Genomic DNA, 20327 nt, shown 5'->3' on the forward strand with positions numbered 1-20327 from the left:
GTCGTGTTCTCTCTTTTTTTTACATGACATTCTTGTAATTAAATGTCTTCTATAGCTCGACGAAAGAAACATTTACTGGGATGTGTTAGTCGAGTGTGATTGTGATGAAGATGATGGTCGACCAATCAGATCTCATTGGGAGAAAAAGTACGTAAAATAGTGGTTTAATTATTTTATTTATCTTCTAAATTAAATGTTTTTTTAAATAAAGAATATATATATATATATATATATATATATATATATATATATATATATATATATATATATATATATATATATATATATATATATATATATATATATATATATGAATAAGCTGAAGGTCACATTAAGATGTGAAAGTGATATAAAGGTATATTAATAAGGAACAAAATCTGTCATTGGAGCAGTGCCTACACTTGTAATTTTTGTTTTTAGGTGCGTATTACATTAAAAGGCATATTAGTACCGAAAGTGTAAATATTAGTACCTAAATAGTGCATATTAGTAATTTTTAAAAGAGGACTGGTGACAGCTTTTGTACTTTTTTTTCATAAAATAAGATAAATATAGCTTGTCTATATGCATATTAACAACAAAAATAGGTAGGTCGATTTGAAAGCAATTGTATAGTTAAATTGTATAGTTATTTTTAATTATAAAATTCTTTGAAATTATTCAGAGTTCATTTGAAGCAATGGCTCGGAAACTGTTGTCTCCTCCCTAGTAGCCTACCTGTTGCAGATAGGCGCTTCTTTCTGTCGCTCATCGACTCTTTGTTCGTGTGTGTGTGTGTGTGTGTGTGTGTGTGAATATGAGGGCATGTCTGCTGTGTGAACGCACAAGGCGAAACACTAAAGAGCTGCTGCCCTCGCGCTGTCCTCGCACACATCACGCGGGGTTTTTTCGGGGAAACATCCACGCACGGATCCGGGAGGATAGCGCAGTGTCGCGGCTCTGGAGATTAAATTCCTCGCGCAGAGATCAGCAACACTGAAGCACCGCAGAGGAGCAGAGAGTCACTGACAGGTAAGAGTTTCCTTTCACGTCAACTTCACATGCTTTCGTCTCAGTCATTTGAACCTATTTGCATTTCAAACGAAGAATGCGTATTATATTAATAAACTTAAAATTGTTTATTGTTATAATAATATAATAAAAATAATACAAAATAGGCACATGGTAGGCTATAGCATTAGTTCTTAAATGACAACGCTGTAATATTTTCTCGCTTACTTAATGTAAGGGGATTCATTTTTACTGTTAAAACTCACAAAAATTGCAATACTAAAATGTCAAATATAACATTTTATCAAAAGAAACGTATCAGTGACAGGAACGTGAATACCTGCATGGTTTAGAAAAATTTAGGCAGAAATTGCTAGTAAATTTCCCAAATAAATAGCTACATAATCTATAAGTAGCCTAATAACGTTGAATTTAACGCAAAATTCTAAAGCAGAAGTAGGCCTGCTGAAATCTTTGCTGTATTTACAGCTTCTAAAAATATTTTTAAAGTGTATATCGGTGTATATATTGAATATGATCGTTTCAATGCCTTATTATAGTTATTTTCGTATCACGTTACACTTAAAATAAAGGTTAGGCCTAGGCCTGCATCTATAGCGTCAGCATGGGTTTTACTATTTGGGGGATCAATTTGATAAAGCCTATTATTTTATGGCGTATATTATTAATATATTGTTTCTATTTTTATTAATATTATTTATAGAAAACCTTCAATGTTATGGTGCTGAACCATATACAACGTTTTCGATCAGAAGAAGGTTGTTTGGTGAATTGAAGAACTATTTTAAAAGTGTGTGTGTGTGTTGATATGTTTGTGCGCAGGCGCTCGGCGGGGCGGGATGGACTACAGTTATGACACGGACCTGGAAGAGTTGTGTCCGGTGTGTGGGGATAAAGTTTCTGGCTATCATTATGGTTTATTAACCTGCGAGAGCTGCAAGGTATTAAATCAGACGGTTTCAATAGGCTATAGCCTATACAATTTTCGAGTAGGCTATAACCTAAATCCTGATTATATTAATATATATTATCAGGTTTTTATTGTCTATTTAAGTCTAAAAATCATTTGTTTAATCTAAATATTTAATATAATTATCCTGAATAATATTTTTTATAGCTAGCAAAGTAGGCTTTTTTAGGGTCAGTTCAAGTAGAAACAGCTATTTAAGATGACAAATGCAATTTCCTTTTTTTTACATCATATAAAATGACAGACTTTTTTTGTCGATATATTAGATATGAAATAAAGAATATTTCGATGTTTTAGTGACTGCGAACACATCACGTAGCCTGTTTATTCATTTTAAAAGTAATCTTTATTTAACCTATATTTATTCTATCTAGAACAGCTTTTTAAAATGTTTGTTTTAGCGTTGTCGAATGTAACAGTTTGTTCCCCCTTCATTTTAAAGGGTTTCTTTAAGAGGACCGTACAGAATAACAAACGGTACACCTGTGCGGAGAGTCAGGACTGTAAGATTGATAAAACCCAGAGGAAACGCTGTCCGTTCTGCCGCTTCCAGAAATGTCTGAACGTCGGGATGCGGCTGGAAGGTGAACGAAATATGTTTAATCTCACATCCAGCTCAGTATACAACTAGGCTACAGAAATCTAAAATTCAGAAAGGATAATTGTAGACCATATAGCCTAATAATAATAAAAAATATATAGTTTTTTATAGGCTGTAGCTTAATATAGGCTACTGATCTTACTATTTTTATCATTCATTACTCGAATCTAAATGTTTATATTATCTATATCTATAGATAAAGGTTGTGAGAGCTCAATATCGACAAATTGGATGAAAAATCGATTAAACCAAATTTCGAAAAGCATTCGTCTGTTTTAAAAAACGAATAAGAAGTTTAATTGTATTGCAACCGTTGGAGTAATTTCAGATGTAGATGTAAAATTTTAGAAAATACTAGAAATAAAATAAAATAAAATAAACAGGGAAAAAGAATCGCTGTTCTTGTCGCTATTATCTGCAGGCACCTTTGCCTTACCGGCTGCGCGCGCTTCGCTTCTGGATCAAGGTTAAGTATTCATTTAAGCACAGCTCTATTTTTAATCAGTCAGGCTATAGAGGTATTTTTAACTAGTTCGTGAGTTAATAGAAGGACGAATTTTAGAGAGACAGACTAGAAGCAACATGAACACGATCTTCTAAATATAAAGATTCCAATTAGAACCAAATCTGTTAAACAGTTTAATATGATAGAAGAACCCTATCGAAGTTTCATGAATTTCTTATTATCATTTATTTATTTTTAGGAAGAAAGAAAACTTGAAAGCAAGAACAACTGATTACTGAACCTTTATTTGATATTTATTTGACTATAATTATACAACATTCGATTTTATATTATAATTATAAATTATATAATTATAAGTACACACACACACACACACTACAGAACACGTAACATACTGTTTTTATTATATCCTTTTTGTATAAACCACCTTTTATTCAGACTGACTAATGTGCAATACAATATTTTTAAAATGATATATAATATTACTATACAGTATTGTACTATCAAATATTATAATGCAGTAACTACCATACAATGCTATATTCATTATATATTTCGTACTCTTTGAAGTTGTGTGTGTATATATATAATTCAGAACATGTGGCATACTGTTTTTATACTATTTACTATTTTGTATATCCTTTTTGTTAAAATGTGTTTAGACAGATTAAAACATAATTATACAATAATTTTTATAATGTATTATACTATAATATACTATAAATTAACATTATTTATTCAGTGTGATGTAATATGGTACGATTTATGCCCACAGCTGTCCGTGCGGATAGGATGCGAGGAGGGCGCAATAAATTTGGCCCCATGTACAAACGAGACAGGGCATTAAAACAGCAGAAGAAAGCTCTCATCCGGGCTAGCGGCTTAAAGATGGAAGCCACGCCCCCTTTGCTGTCATCACCTCAGTCTGACTACAGCTTCAGCATCGCTCTGTCCACCCCAGCTCCAGAAAACATGCAACCAAACATCGGCACCACGGTGGCCCCTATCGATTATGAACGCAACCTCTACGCATCCAGTTCCCTGGGCTTATCCGTCCCCATCCCAGCCCACACCCCTCTGCCAGCACAGTACCCAACGTATCCCACCCTGCCCAGCCGTGCCATCAAGTCAGAGTACCCAGACCACTACACAAGCTCAGAGCACTACACCAGCGCCAGCTCCCCAGAATCTGTTCCAGGCTACACATATGTTGAACAGTTGCGAGTGTCGACCAGCACACCGCTCGCCCCGCCGGGTTTAACGGTACCACCACTGGTTCTGGAGTTTGTTCGCTGTGAGCAAGATGAGCTGCAGGTGCAAAGTAAGATAAGCGCTCACCTGGTCCACCTGCAGCAGGAACAGAAGTCTCGGAGCACGGCGGACAATCAGGAACAGAACATACGTCTTGCTGCCAAACAGGAACGGCTCAGCACCTTTGGCCTGATGTGCCACATGGCCGATCAGACGCTCTTCTCTATAGTGGAGTGGGCGAGGAGCTGCATCTTCTTTAAGGAACTCAAGGTAAGTGTGAACATGAGTGAAACTGAATTAAAAGTGTAGGCCAATGCAAAATGAAAATCCTGTCATCATTTACTCACCTTTCAGTTGTTCCAAACCTGTATGAGTTTCTTTCTTGTGCTGAGCACAAAAGAAGATATTTTGAAGAATGTTGAGTTGACGGTAGCCATTGACTTCCATAGGATGTAAAAAATTAGTATGGAAGTCAATGACTACTATCAATTGTTACCAACATTCTTCAAAATATCTTCTTTCGTGTTTAGCAAAAGAAATAATTTTATGTAGGTTTGGAACCACATGAGGGTGAGTAAATAATGACATAATTTCATTTTTGGGTGAACTATCTTTTTGATAAAAATGCCTTGCATCGTATTTGTGGAACAAAATCCAATGCTTGTTTCTGACAAATTTTGGAGTGCTGATTGAAAAAATATAGTCTGTTTTGCTTAAGCATGTCACCTTTTATTGCAATGTATGCATTCTTATGAAGACATCTTGTATTATATTAACTATTAATTCGTATTGTATAAAAAAAACCCTGAACCTTATTGAAGTTGTATTGATATTTCATTTCAGCAGATGAAGTAATATTAGGCCTTTTACAAACACACACACACACACACAATGTTTGCACGAACAGAGTGGATGTGGTTGGCATGATGAAATGATGCTGACATTGAAGAATAGGGAGTGTGTGTGTGTTTCCAGATGAAGAGTCCCAGCCTGCTGTGTTTGCTCTGGCTCGTTGTCATGTTTATAATGGCTCAAGCATGTGGACAGTGACGTCTCATGTGATTCAATCAACAGGTGTATTTTAGGAAAGTAATATGGCATTTTAAGCAGATATGAGGTTTTGTAGCATAAATGACACAAATAGCAGGAAACACTGGACTGTAGTGATGGTTTGATGTTGAAGGAAAAGCATGGACATAGTAGAGTGAATAATGATAAAAGGGCATGTTTTGTGCACATTTTAAAAGATTGATAAGATTTATTAATGTTTTTGAGCATAAGATGTCTTGATGTATTTGTTTGAAAATACAGTAAAAACTGTAATATTGTTAAATATTCACAAAAAATATGCTCAAAGAACATTTCTTCTTATTATGAATGTTGAAAACAGTTGTGCTGCTTAATATTGTGGGAACAGTTATATAAAAAATTCTGGATTCTTTGAATAGAAATGTAAAACAATCAGCATTTATTTCAAATAGAAATATTTAGCAACATTAAAAATAAAAAGTATTTACTGTCAATTTTGATTCATTAAAACTTTGATTAATTCTGAAAATGATTTGCCTGATGCGGAATTTTCATGAATCTTGCATTAAAGCTGCGGTAGGGAACTTTTGACGCTCTAGCGGTTAATAAACAGAACTGCTTGCGCCTTGCGGAAGAACATCGTAGCCGGAACTACTTCTCTCTGTTTATGTCTATGAAGAATCACAAAGGTACTGGATTACTCCGCCGCGGTACCCCGAAGCAATCTAAAATAGTCTGAATATAAACACTTATTATAGGTGCGCCCTAGTGATTCAGGACAAGCTGAAAACACGGTTTGGAAAATGGATTCATGGTGTACTCGCTTATTATGTTAATTTTTCTACATTTTGAACACAAACAAAGTTACGGACCGCAGCTCTGATTGGTTGTTTTTTACCGGGAGCGCATGACTTTCTGCAAATGGCAATAGGACCACTGGGAGGAGCCAGAGGAGCTTGATTTTTTTCACAGATTATCTGTCTCATATTCTACTGTCAGGACATAATGACAGGTTTAATAAATATGTACAAAATATTTTTTTTACAAAAGATCCCTACAGCACCTTTAATACATTCTGAATCAAAGGGGGTCGTTTCTTGCATACTGTATTTCTACTTTATGTATTTTATGATTGTAGAAGTCTGTATTTATTGTTAAATCGAAATGCTGAGATATATTTCAGATTCACTTCAGAGGGCTCAACATTTTCAGGACAATCATAAATTGAGAGCTTTTTAAATAAACTCAAGAGTGTTTGTTGTCTTAAAGGAAATAGAGGATATACTCCTTTCTTTTGTTCATTCTGAGCTCCTGTCGCTCTCTGTAGTGTTTCCAAACCTGCTGACAATGCATGAACACAATAACATTACGGATTTTCAGTCACACACACACAATATACATAGTAACACTGGCCATTATTCACACACACACACACACACACACACACACACAGACAGTGATTCACTGTGAATTTTATACACACTTAATAGAATAAACTTCCCAACACGCACACACACATGTTGATATGTGTGGACTTTCATAAGTGTGATGGTTTTTATACTCTACAAACTGTGCTTTTCAATCGCCCTACACAAGCCTACACCTAAACCTACCACTCACTGAAGACTTTGTGCATTTTTAGATTTAATTACAGTTTTATTAAATAAAACACCAATTAGTAAATTTTTTAGGCCTTTGGAATTAAATGTACACAGGAAGTGTCCTCATAAACCACATAAACTGGCGCACACACACTGACACACACACTGACACACAAATAGAAATAAACAGAGGCTTAAAAAACAATAGGAAGGCTAAATTAAAATCTGAAATATTATTAAAATCTGAAACAAATAAAATAAAATAACAAGAGAGAGAAGGAAAACACGGAATTATTGTATTGAAATAGCAGCATTAATATCACATTCAATTTTTAGTTTCAAATAAAAATACAAGACAGCAATAAGACACATGATAGTCAGATTTGAATTTGATTTAAAACAACTTTTAGTGTCTGCACCAGAAAAGACTGAATCTTTTGTTTATTTATTTTTTTACATTTTAGTGCAATTTTTGCTTCTCAGTACATGTGTGTGTGTGTGTGTGTGTCCGTGCCTGCACGTGTGTGTGGGGGTTTAGCAACAGCATTCCATTCCAGATAAGGGGAGAATGTGTCCGTGTGTTCAATCTGGCTGAAGACTTTTCTTATTCAACAAGTCTTACTCTTTTTAATACATCAGATTCCTTCAGAAAATAGTTGTAATGTTTTAAATAATAGTTAACTGACTATTATTCGCTCCTAAAAGATTCCAATTAGAAACAAAGTCGTTTTTCTACTCTGATGTAATGAGAAAACCTTTTTACATGAAAGCTTTTTATTTTATAATTCTTTAGAAACCAATACGCTGATCTGAAGAACTTAAAGAACTTTTTTTTTATCTCCAAAGGAGCCAATGAAAACAACATTCTTTGCAGAATCTAAGAACTAACTTTCATTTTAAGAGAGCTGATATTTCTATTCTCACTGATTTATAAATACCAGTAAAATCAATATTTACCTCCACTTTTCAATCCTTTATAGACAGTAATCAGTGTTTACTCTGATTATTTAATGGGTATTTATTTTGTTACTTTAAAATGCAGTAAATGTGTTTCCATGGCCCATCAGTTTGATTTACAGAGATCATGTTAATGGCTCCACAGGTTCATCTGGCTAACAGGATTGTCTATAATTATTGTCTTTAAGCATTTGCAACATGCTGTTTTAAGGCAAAATACACAGATTTCAATGGACAAAATATTCTGTCATTTAGACTATGTATTTTTGGCCTCTTATGTTATGCTTATGTTATATATGTTAACTAAAACTAAAATGATAAGCATAAAAAGAATCTGTTAACTGAGATAAACTAAAATATAAAAACTTTAATCTATTATTATTTTATTTCAGCTAGTTTCAAAGGCAACATTTCTCATTTTAGTTCAGTTTTACTTGAAATTTTAAAATAGCTAAAAATCAATAAAAAACTAATTAAAAAATTATTAAAATAACAAAAACACTCAGCAAAATTACTTAAACTTTAACTAAAATTACAGTGAAAATTTACAATATAAAAATTAAATATATATAAAAAAATATGAACAATATTATAGTATGAGTGAAACTAAAATAACACTCTTGTGTTGCATTCTCAGAAAAAAAGGTACAAAAGCTTTCACCTTGGGCAGTATCCTTTCATGAAGTACTAATATTCACCATTTAGGGTAAATAAGGCACAAAAGTGTACCTTTTATAAAGGCATCACACCAGGTTTTATACCTTTTGAGAGTGTACACAGTCATGGTGTCAATAGGTAATACCATGGTATTTTGATATAGGCATATAGCTGTACCAAACTACCATATTCATATTGAGCTACGGAGATGGTAGTTTTTGTACTGCACTAAACACACTGAGACAGGATGCTGTAGTACTAACACCATCATCACTTCCTCTGTCTGTGCTGATAGACTGTTTCCACTTCACACTGTTACCTGAACAGGTGTGTTCATACACACAGATACACCGGATGTGAAGTGTCCGTTTATTTACCCTCTGAAGACAAACATATGCAGTGTGTGTCTGACAGTTTGAAAGATGTTTAGGATGGTTTGTGTGCATCTCAATCTACAGCCAGTCTCTAGCAATGTTGGGAAAAGCATCCTACCAAATTTGCAGACAGTGTGTATGTTTTGTGTTTGTTTGTTTTTTGTACGCCTGCAATTCTCTGATGTCTTCAGAAGTTTGGGATTGATATTATTTTTTATTATTGATATTTTATGAGTCTTTTAGATTGACTAAGGCTGCAATGTAATGCAAAAAAAGCAAAGTCTGTAATGTTATGAACTATTATTACAGTTTAATAAATAAGTATTCTTTTTGAATATATTATAAAAATGTAATTTATTCCTGTGATCTGAAGCTGAATTTTCAGTATCATTACTCCAGTCTTCAGTGTCACATGATCTTTCATTCTAGCATGCTGATTTGCTGCTCAAGAAATATTTCTGATTATCATCATCAGTCTCATGGGAAACTTTGTGCATTTTTTACTTTCTTAAAAAACTCATTCTGTATGATTTATACGCATTTTGAAAAATGGGGACATGGGTTATGTCCTCATAAGTCACCCTCTCCTTGTAATACATGTGTCATACCCATGTCATTATACAGAGTTACAAGTGTACAGTTATATTGAGCAGTAATATAGTATGTAGTATATTGTAAACAGCTATACTGACCAGTATAAGCAATACACCAAATCTGCTTTCTCAATGTAGCTCCTGTCCCCTGAGGTCTTTTTGTGAGTTTTACTTCCACATTCACACAACTGGACATTTGTGTCCTTGTGGGTCAAAATCTCAAATTCCTGCAACACAAAAAGAGGAAGGTTGATTTGAGAAAGATACAATGGAGATAGAAATAGCAACAAGAATAAAGCCTGTGTTGTGGCCTGTGAAAAGTCTGGGGCAGCGAGCAGGTATTATCATTGATAAATGAGGGTTGCAAAATACATGCTGACATGCTGACAGGGAAGTGTTGTGGCGTTCAAGTGTGGATGTGTCTGTGTGTGATTTCTGAGTCAACAGCTATTGCTGAGAAATGGACAAGGGTCTTGTTTTACTCATAATCTTTTCAGAGCAAAGCTTTTTCTCTGTCCCATATAATAGCCCACACTGGGGTGCCAAGGGCATCTGACACTCTCCAAAAGCGGCCTCACACAGCACTTATGGTGATGACGCTGAAGACAAGCTGAAAAGTGCTAGTACACTAATGGTAGTAAGTTGCAGGTTCAGTATTCAAAAGGGAAGTCCTTACCGTATCCTTAGCATCATTTCTTTTGTTGATTTATTTTCTTTGGGCTTTTGTCACTTTATCTAATAAACCTATTTTTCTTGACCTGTTTTTCTTTGGCAATCCTGTGAAAGTCATGCGAAAATAGGGTAACTATATAAGGAATAGTTGACCCCAAAATGAAAATTTCCTGAAAGATTACTCAACCTCGCGGGCCACTGAAGATGTAGATCTTTAGTGTTTTTCTTCAGTGGAACAGATGTGGAGAAATTTAGAACTTAGCATTATTATATTGCTTACCAGTGCAGTGAATGGGTGCCGTCAGAATGGGAGTCAAAACATCTGATAAAAACATCACAATAATCCACAAGTAATCCACACCACTCTAGTCCACCAATTAATGTCTTGTGAAGGGAAAAGCTGTCATTAAGGCGTTTTAACTTTAAATTATAAGTTGTTGGGGTATCTTTTTTTGCAATAGCCAAAACAACATTGTATGTGTCAAAATTATCGATTTTTCATTCATGGCAAAAATCATAGGATATTAAGTAAGATTATGTTCCATGAAGATATTTTGTATATTCCTACCATTAATACCATAATATGCATTGCTAAGAATTCATTCGGCCAACTTTAAAGGCGATTTATTCAGTATTTCCACACACACTGTATTTCAGCCAAATATTGTCTGATCCTAATAAACCAAACATCAATGGTAAGCTCATTTATTCAGCTTTCAGATGATGTATAAATCTCAATATCGTTTGGCTGGTTTTATGGTCCAGGGTCACATTGTTCAGAACAGTTTTGGACTGTTTTTGCATGTAAACAGTACTTGATCTGTGCATATTTCTCTCCTGATTCAGACAAAATGACATTTTCACTGGACTTGGTAGTAGAGGTTTAAATTTAAAATACATTAATGATGCATTTGTTCTTAACACTCTTTTTACATTTAATTGATGTACTAGAGACGTGTGAATCATTGCAATTTTTTTATCAGCTGTTTTAACTCTCATTCTGACGGCACCCATTCACTGCAGAGGATGCATGTTAATTTGTTTGTTTGTTAATAGCATTACTAATGCACAGTTTTAATGGGAATGAATGGAAAATGTGGGCATTTTAATGTGCTGCTGCTGTGCACTTGTTCAGAGAATGTGCATCTCCCCTGATTCTGTATCATTTTCAGTGTGTCATTTAGTGTGTTTTCAGATACATTCTGGTTGTCCAGTTTTGTGGTAGCACTTTTAATGTCACTCTGAACATGAGGTAACATTGCTTCTTGTTTCAGCATTAGCACATTGCTGTAAATCATACTATCATTTGATCGTTCCTTGATTCTTTACAGTAATGGCTACACTCTTAAAATTGTGGAGCATCGCTAAACACTAGATTGCAGCAGGTTCACTTCAGGCTAATAAAAGTGTTATGTTTGTTCATAAAGGCATCTGGAAATGCAGAAAGATTTTCTTCTCAAGTATGAAATGACTTGCTTCAAAGGAGCTTTAGTCTGAAGCTGTTTCTTTGTATTCTAACTAACGTCAAAACATTCACTAGCCGTAGCTACTTCAGCAAGCTTAAATAAGCTATAGCATTACTTGCTTTTTATTTGTTGTTTTTTTCAAATGACAAGGTTAAAAGCATAGATGAAAAATGATAATATCACCATTTACTCACCCTCATGTAATTTCAAACCCATGTTTATTTCTCATTTGCATTTTGAGTGGACTATAAAGACATATATTTGATTTTTGAAATGATTTGTTTAGAGAATGGTGAAGTGGTATTTAATAACATTCACCTTAGCATTGCTTTCCACTGTTTGCATGGAGAGCTTTGCATGTGTGTTTTTGACGATCGTGTAGTAACACGATGTACCTGCGTATCTACATCAGACAGACTCCAGCTTCCTTCACTGTGTGCAGATCTCTCGTCATGGCAACAGGAGTGTGGAATAAAGGGAGTGGTGGAGCTGCAATCCAATTCTATGCGCTTAAAAAAATAACAACTGCGTTTCTGCTGCAATTAACTGTGCCACCTCGGGAGGCTCCTGAAGGGTCACGAATCTTGTATGCAACAAAGTTGTTTCTGTAGAATTATTTCATCTACATAATTGCCTATTATCCATCCAATTCCACCTAATTGGACTGTGAATAGGCACAATAGAGGTTGGCTGTTAAATTAAGACCTGACTCATATCTCTGCTAACCTGAATAATGGTTCAGTCCATTCTCTTCCATTTTTATACAGAAACTCAACGCTTTTGTGTTGGTGGTAAAAAAACTTGCAACTCTCTGGAAATTTGGTGTGGGTGAGGCTCCTTTTAAACAAGTCTGAATATGTATTTGGTAGGCACAATGACACATTCACATTGAATTGCACCAAATATATATATATATATATATATAGTGCAAATATACATTGCACTATATATATATATATATATATATATATATATATATATATATATATATATATAAAACCGTCGAATAAATACATAAATTATATACTGCTCATCAAAAAAAAAAAAAAAAAAAAAAAGAAGGAAAAAAATAATTATATATATATATATATATATATATATAAACAATATAAACAAATATAAATGATGGTGTAACTGTAAATTAATATGAAATAGTGTTAAATAATAATTAGCAATTAACATAATTCCATTAAATTTCCTGAACTATTAAAGGAAAACTTCTGAGCAACAATATTTTAAAACAAATAAATTATAATAAATATAATAAAAAGTATTAAAATCTACATAATGCACATATAAAATATTTGTAAATTAATTTGTGTCTGCTTTCATTCATTCACTTTCTGTTCGTACCACAGGTGGGAGATCAGATGAAGCTGCTGCATAACTGCTGGAGTGAGCTGCTTGTGCTGGACTACATCACCAGACAGTTGCATCATGGGAAAGAGGACAGTGTGCTTCTCATCACAGGACAGAAGGTAACACACACACACACTCACGGTTGTTTTGGTGAAAAGTGGGGACATCCCATAGGCGTAATGGTTTTTGTACTGTACAAACTGTATATTCTATCGACCTTCACCAGCCCTACACCTAACCCTAACCCTCACAGGAAACTTTGTGCATTTTTACTTTCTCAAAAAAACTCATTCTCTATGATTCATAAGCGTTTTGAAAAATGGGGACATGGGTTATGTCCTCATAAGTCACCCTCTCTTTGTAATACCTGTGCCATACCCATGTCATTATACAGAGTTGTGTCCTGACATGTCACAAAAACAAGAACACACACACACACACACACACACACACACACACACACACACACACACACACACACACACACACACACACACACACACACACACACACACACACACACACACACACACACACACACACACACACACATTTGAAATAGACCCAGTAGGCACATATGTAGTTGATCTGTTGATTTCATGTAGTATATGTGTATGTGTGTGTCAGGTTGAGCTTGTGTCCTTACTGGCCCAGGCAGGGGTCACTCTGAGCGGGATGATACAGAGAGGTCAGGAGCTGGTGCACCGTCTACGAGAGCTTCAGCTGGACCGCAGAGAAACTGCCTGTCTCAAATACCTCATCCTCTTCAACCCTGGTGAGACAACAACAGATGGATATCAACTTAAACCAGAGAATTATGATTCTAAAATGAGTGTTGTTAATGTAATTATTAAACTTGGTAAAAAAAATTACAAATAAATACCGGGAGAAAAAGTCTGCACCTATAATGTTAGTCAAGGACTTTCATATGTAAATAACTTTGATAAGATTGGCTGATGTCTTTCCATGTGAACTACTAGGTTTGAATGGAATGGATATTCATTTAATCTATACAGTTCTAACCTTTGGGGATTTATTTTTTAATTATTACAATTTAAAACAACTGTTTTCTAATTAAATATATTGCAAAGCAGAATTTTCAGCATCATTACTCCAGTCTTCAGTGACGATACATCAGAAATCATTCTAATATGCCGATTTGCTGCCCCAGAAACATTTTTATAACTTAATACAATATGTTAAATGGGGAAGTCGTGGCCTAATGGTTAGAGGGTTGGACTCCCAATCGAAGGGTTGTGGGTTCTAGTCTCGGGCTGGACGCAATTGTGGGTGGGGCTAGTGCATGAAGAGCTCTCTCTCCACCTTCAATACCATGACTTAGGTGCCCTTGAGCAAGGCATCGAACCCCCAACTGCTCCCCGGGAGCGGCAGCATAAATGGCTGCCCACTGCTCCGGGTGTGTGCTCACAGTGTGTGTGTGTGTGTGAGTGTGTTCACTGCTCTGTGTGTGTGTGCATTTCGGATGGGTTAAATGCAGAGCACAAATTCTGAGTATGGGTCACCATACTTGGCTGAATGTCACTTTCACTTTCACTTTTTAAAAACAGTCGGGCTGCTTAATATTTTTCTGGAAACCATGATACTTTTTTCAAGATTCTTTGATGAATATAAAGTTTAAAACAGCCTTTATTTCAAATAGAAACCATTTGTAACATCATAAATGTGTTTACTGTGACTCCAATCAATTGAATGTGTCCTTGATTAATAACAGTAGCCTATTTTGAATTTTTTTTTTTAACTTTGCACTAGTTAATGTGCTTATGGTTTTGACGTCATAATCAAGATGATTTTAGAAGTTTATATTTTGTGGAGGAATAATGATCATGGCTATTAATAATACTTAAAAAAAAAGTTTTTAGAATTTACTGTTTCAAAACACACACAAACTTTCCCATGATATGTCATTTTAAGATTGTGTCCCAAAATCTCGTTAAAGTAGCTAAATGTTTCGCTTACACTTGTTGAATTCCTCTAACGTGATTGGCTGACGGATTGATAACTTCATTTTAGTTATCCGCATGTTTCATTCGATTCCTAGTAGGATGTTTAATAATTTTTTATTTAATTATGTTTCCCTTAACATGTTCCGCTCAACTGTTTGAATGAGTTTAAGTCTAATTCCTAATTCCACTATGTTTTTAATTAGTTTAATGTAAAAGACATTTTCATAGGCTCGGCATCAACGCCCGTCACCCCGTCCTCTGGGTCTTATTGAGCGTATCCATATTTCCTCTGCTGGGGTTTGACCGAGGCTAATTAACTTCTCAAAAGATGAATATTGCATTGATTTCCAGCTCCGCTAACAAGGACGCGCGTGTATCGGGCTATTTGTTGTAAGTGGCAGCGTGTTTTGTGTGGCGTGGGGCGAGCGGTAACTGGGTAATGGGCTTAATTAAAATGAAAGCCTGCTGAATTGCTGCCGTTTACAAAAGCAGGGAGCCGGACCCCGTATCTGCTCGGAGACGCACACACATCATCAACAGCGAGACTCCGGCTCAAAAGAAGTTTAATGGATTGACCCCATATTGGTCCATGCCGCCATGGAAAAATGCTCCTTTATTGTTCGCGTTCTCTTAAGTGAGAGCAATTTAGTCCCGACAAAAGCTGCTTTTCATAATAAGAGTGCCTGAGAGCTGTGTGCGCGCGCGTGTTTGTATTTGTGTGCGTTCAGAAAGTGCTTGAAAACCCATTTTCCACTCATGCACTTTTTACTGAGACTCCATCGGTTCATCTCAGTGTTGCAATGGCAACTAGCTACAATTTGTATTAGTTTATATATATATATATATATATATATACATATCAGTTATTTTTTTCTTATTTTTAGTTTATTTACAATTTAAAAATATGTCAATTTTATACATAGAAGTAAAAGTAATGTAAATGTTTTTATAGTTTTAGTTAACGATAATAACCCTGCTGCCTCTCTGTAACTGCAGATGTGAAACTGCTGGAAAACCAGCCTTACGTGGAGAGCGTGTACGAGCAGGTGAACGCCGCGCTGTTGGAGTACACACTGTGTGCGTATCCGCAGTTCCTGGACAGGTTTACCCAGATTCTGCTGCGCCTTCCCGAGCTCAGAGCACTGAGCACACAAGCCGAAGACTACCTGTGCTACAAACACCTGAGCGGAGAGGTGCCATGCAACAACCTCCTCATAGAAATGCTGCATGCCAAGAGAACCTGCATCTGACACACACACACATTCACAGGCCCGATTCCTTTCGCAGAGGACACTTTTATCGACCAGATGTTTAGCAGAAGTCGTCTTTTGCACACAGAAAACCTCATCAACCATGCCACTGTGTTTCTGAAAGGAAAGAGGGGAGATGTCAGTGTTAATGACTGTGTTTATGATATAGAGCGATGCAATGATGACCTATTTTTGTTGGCCAAACAGGAAGTTAGCATTAACCTGGTTCCTTTGACAAAAACCCAGTAAGAATTTTCCATTGGTTTTTGATTATTGTAGAAAATAAGCTCTATGAGCAACAAATTTAAAAACACACACAAGCATGTATTATGTATTTTATGTCATTGAATAAAACATGAACATATCTTGAGCTTGTTAAACATAGACCTAATTTTAGTCATATTAACCCATTTAAAACCCCATTGAGATCAGGACAATGAAACCGGAAGTGCTTCATAAAATGCTTGTTTTCAGTTTTTTTGGCCTACAAAAATACATCATCCCTTCAAGACTCTATTTGTAAAAAGCAACAGATTGTGCCTTCCCTATCTCATTACACACACACACACACACACACACACACACACGCCGTCTTAAGAAAAAAATACACTAATCAAAAGGTGAGGCACAGACTCATAGCCAAGCTGGAAAAATGGATGAACCTCAAGAGATGTCTGTAAGATGTCCTTTTTAAGCAAGAGGGAGAAAGAAAGAAAGAAAGAAAGAAAGAAAAGAAAGAAAGAAAGAAAGAAAGAAAGAAAGAAACTGGAAAGGCCTCACTCAACACAAAGCATTTCCTGCACCCACATAATAGCTCTGCCATAAAACCTAGTGAGCTGCCTACATAGACAGCATCATAGACAGCATCATCCAAATGGTTGATGAGGCAGGACTAAGACTTATTTTATTCAATATTAAAAAGTACTGCTAATGTAATCACATTTAAATAAAAACAACCTATTTTAGTTCTGTGTATTTTAAAATTAAACATTAAACATAATTTGCATACAAATATACTATAGTTCAAAAGATTTTTTAATTAGTCAGCAAGCAAACAATTGATCAAAAGTGACATTTATAATGTTACAAAAGATTTCAAATAAATGCTGCTCTTCTAAACTTTCTATTTATCAAAGAATCCTGAAAAGAGGGTATCAGCATTTCCACAAATACACATGAAGCAGGACACACTGATAATAAGAAATAATAAGTTTCTTGGGTAAATCAGCATATTAGAATGATTTTTGAAGGAGTTATGATGCTGAAAACTCAGCTTTGCATCACAGAAATAAATTACATTTTTAAATATATTCAAATAATAACTAAAAAAAATCATTATTTCAAATCATAATAATATTTTAGAATTTTACTGACTTTTTGATCAAAGCAATGCAGGTAAGAAACTTCTTGTGCTAAAAGCATTAAAAAAGTTACCAACCCCAAACATTTGAATGTAAATTATGAAAAATACATTGACCTATTTGAGTATCACATCATCATCTTAGCTACAAGCTAACACTAAACTCTCGAGTTTCAAGTTATTCACTCATGCGGTGCAATGATGATAACAGTGCTACCTAGGCATTAAAATCAGTAGACAGCAAGGCAGCGCATTAGGTTTTGGAAACGAATCTCTTAATGCCTATACAAGTATTTATCAAACAATGCACACTAAAACCCACACATTATCACCACATGATCATATGTTTAAAATGAGCTGAGTGTGTGTGCATATGCTGAGGAAAGGGGAAGTAAATTAGGACTTGCAATTCTGCCTTAACACTAACACTGTTGATCCTGTGACGCTGAGAGAATCAATAGGCATAAATAACTATTCAGATGTGTGTTTGTGTCTCTGTGTGAGTGTGTGAGAGGGTTTGTGTGTGTGACTGTTATCTCAATATTAAGCCCCTCTCAAGCTTAGGCCGAGCTGATTATGATATCTCAGCATGTTTCAGTTTTGTAGTGGAGTGTCTGATTGGTCAGGTTCTCTTTCATGTAACATGTTTGTGTTAATGACATTTATTATGAATGTGCTTAACTGTATTGTTTCAAATGAATAAATACAGATTATTTAAACCAGCAGATATTAGTTTCCCTCAGTTATTTGTCTAAAGGTGTGGTCATGTTCAGTGGTGCTTGGTGAATTTTTGCGGGCAAACTCCAGTCAGGAATTTCGTAACTTTATGTATTTTTGCCCATCACTATCGTATAGCTGTATGTGTGGCCATTGAAGCAAACCACCCTTTTTGCAGAATACCAAGAGAAAGAAACAGAAGCCATTCCCCATATAAGCAGTCAACGTGCCATAAGAATGATTTTGAAACTGATATTTCAAGGTAAGCTTACATACACATACTTAGTCTGCATTAGATTAACAGCATAAAGCCATAGCATTTCAAACATAAAATGTATGCATCATTTAATTAAACCCGCCAAATTACTTACTGTGAAATGTGGACTTATGCTGTTTTCTTTTTAAATAATTAGTGCATGTTTCGATATGATGTGATAACATGCACCATATTCCTCAAATTAAAATATTTCATTATTTTATGCAGTGCGAAAAAAAAAATAATAAAGAAAATAAAAAAACCCCGGAAAGAAACTGAGAAACACATCAATATAAAAACAATTCAAGAAATATATTAATACAAATAATAACAAATTTCCTTCTCATTGCCTTCCAGATTTTAATGGTTTTTAAAAATAAATGATAGTACAAAAATAAAGCCAAATATTATAAAATATAAAAAATTATATACAAATCATTCCTTTTCCAGACACGTGTATATATATAAATAAAAAAAACAACACAGATAATAATAATTTCCTTCAGAATTTTGATGAAAATAAAATAAAAAAGGAGTACAAATTATTAATTAAGTACAAATAACTCATATATATCTAAATAAGTACAAGTAACAGAACACATTGACCTAACAGATTAGATGTTATTTTAATTTAAATAATATTAGGTAAAAATAAAGTATATATATGTATAAATGCTAGTAGAAATCCAAAAGCAAAATACAATATCACATTATTTCCTTTATACTGCACTAAAATCTAAACAGATTCTTTGCAAGAAAAGGGAGAAAATCGAGAAAAGGGGGAGAGCGGGAGAGCTCAGCTGGCTCTTTTGAAAGTACAAAATTAAAATGGATTAGAAAAATCATTTTTCTTTTCACAGATCTTCAAAGAGCTGCGTGTGTGCATGGTTGTATGTGTGTGTGAGAGGGTTCAATACTGCACCTGAGAGAGCCGGAGTGAAAGTCAGGACACAATTAACGTGAGAGCTTCTGGTTTAGTGCCAGGGCAGCCCGTGTCTGTGTGAGAGAGTGGACGTGGGAACAGGTGTGTGAGTGGCTGATGTGTTAGAGAGCCCTAAAATGGGTCTTTTCAGCCAGTGTGTGGACGTTTGAGAGTGTATGTGTGTTTGAGGGAGGGTGTGTGCAAACATGACACACTTAAGGGCCTCTTCAGCTCCATTAATTGGTCATTTGACATGAAGGACCTCATACCACCTTTTTTACACGGCTGCTTCCCTGAAGACCCAAAGAGCTTCACCCTCAGAAAGGACACACACACATAAACGTAACATCAACCTGTCTATCATCTCTTTCTCCTTTTGATAGATAATTCTTTTTTATTGTCAGAACCAGTGATGTCATATCCTGTGACCAAAGCAGGAAGTGACGTCTGATATGTTTATATGTCCCTGCACACGAAAGGTTTTCATCATCGTAGGTTCAGAAAAAGTATTTTTATAATATCTCTTTCTGTAGTTTACCCTAAATTGGACAATTAACTGATGAATTTACCCTCATGCTGTTCTAAATGCTGCTGCACTGATAATATAGATAAGTCATTAATTATTTGTGTATGATGGCTGATAACTCAAAAATTATCAAATATATTATTTTTGTGTTTAACGTTTTAATTCGAGAGGTCCAAAAACTTAACTTAATTGAGGGCCATGTGCTGAAAGTAAATGCTGCATTATCCAACTACTAAAATGTAAATTTTCATGTAGAAACTAAAAAAGTTTTTAAAATAAAAATAAAAGTCAAACAAAGACAAATTATCAATGAAGATTACTATAT

General features: G+C 34.9%; 1 protein-coding gene across 3 annotated transcripts; it reads left to right on the forward strand.

Annotated features, from left to right (window-relative positions):
* Positions 1 to 772: 772 nt before the first annotated feature.
* LOC127941285 (nuclear receptor subfamily 5 group A member 2) lies at positions 773 to 18303 on the forward strand. 3 transcript variants are annotated; one of them, XM_052536203.1, is made up of 7 exons: positions 776 to 1011; positions 1834 to 1952; positions 2424 to 2565; positions 3824 to 4569; positions 13007 to 13126; positions 13635 to 13782; positions 15968 to 18303. In XM_052536203.1, the coding sequence occupies exons 2-7, from the start codon at positions 1851 to 1853 to the stop codon at positions 16219 to 16221; spliced, it is 1512 nt and encodes a 503-aa protein (XP_052392163.1). In that variant the 5' UTR covers positions 776 to 1011; positions 1834 to 1850; the 3' UTR covers positions 16222 to 18303. The 3 variants fall into 3 exon arrangements, with proteins under 3 accessions (XP_052392166.1, XP_052392163.1, XP_052392164.1); XM_052536206.1 differs by lacking the exons at positions 1834 to 1952; positions 2424 to 2565 and having other exon boundaries at positions 773 to 1011; XM_052536204.1 differs by lacking the exons at positions 776 to 1011; positions 2424 to 2565.
* The last annotated feature ends 2024 nt before the right edge of the window (positions 18304 to 20327 follow it).

The sequence above is a fragment of the Carassius gibelio genome, chromosome A21 (genome assembly GCF_023724105.1).
Source record: "Carassius gibelio isolate Cgi1373 ecotype wild population from Czech Republic chromosome A21, carGib1.2-hapl.c, whole genome shotgun sequence".
Taxonomy (NCBI): domain Eukaryota; kingdom Metazoa; phylum Chordata; class Actinopteri; order Cypriniformes; family Cyprinidae; genus Carassius; species Carassius gibelio.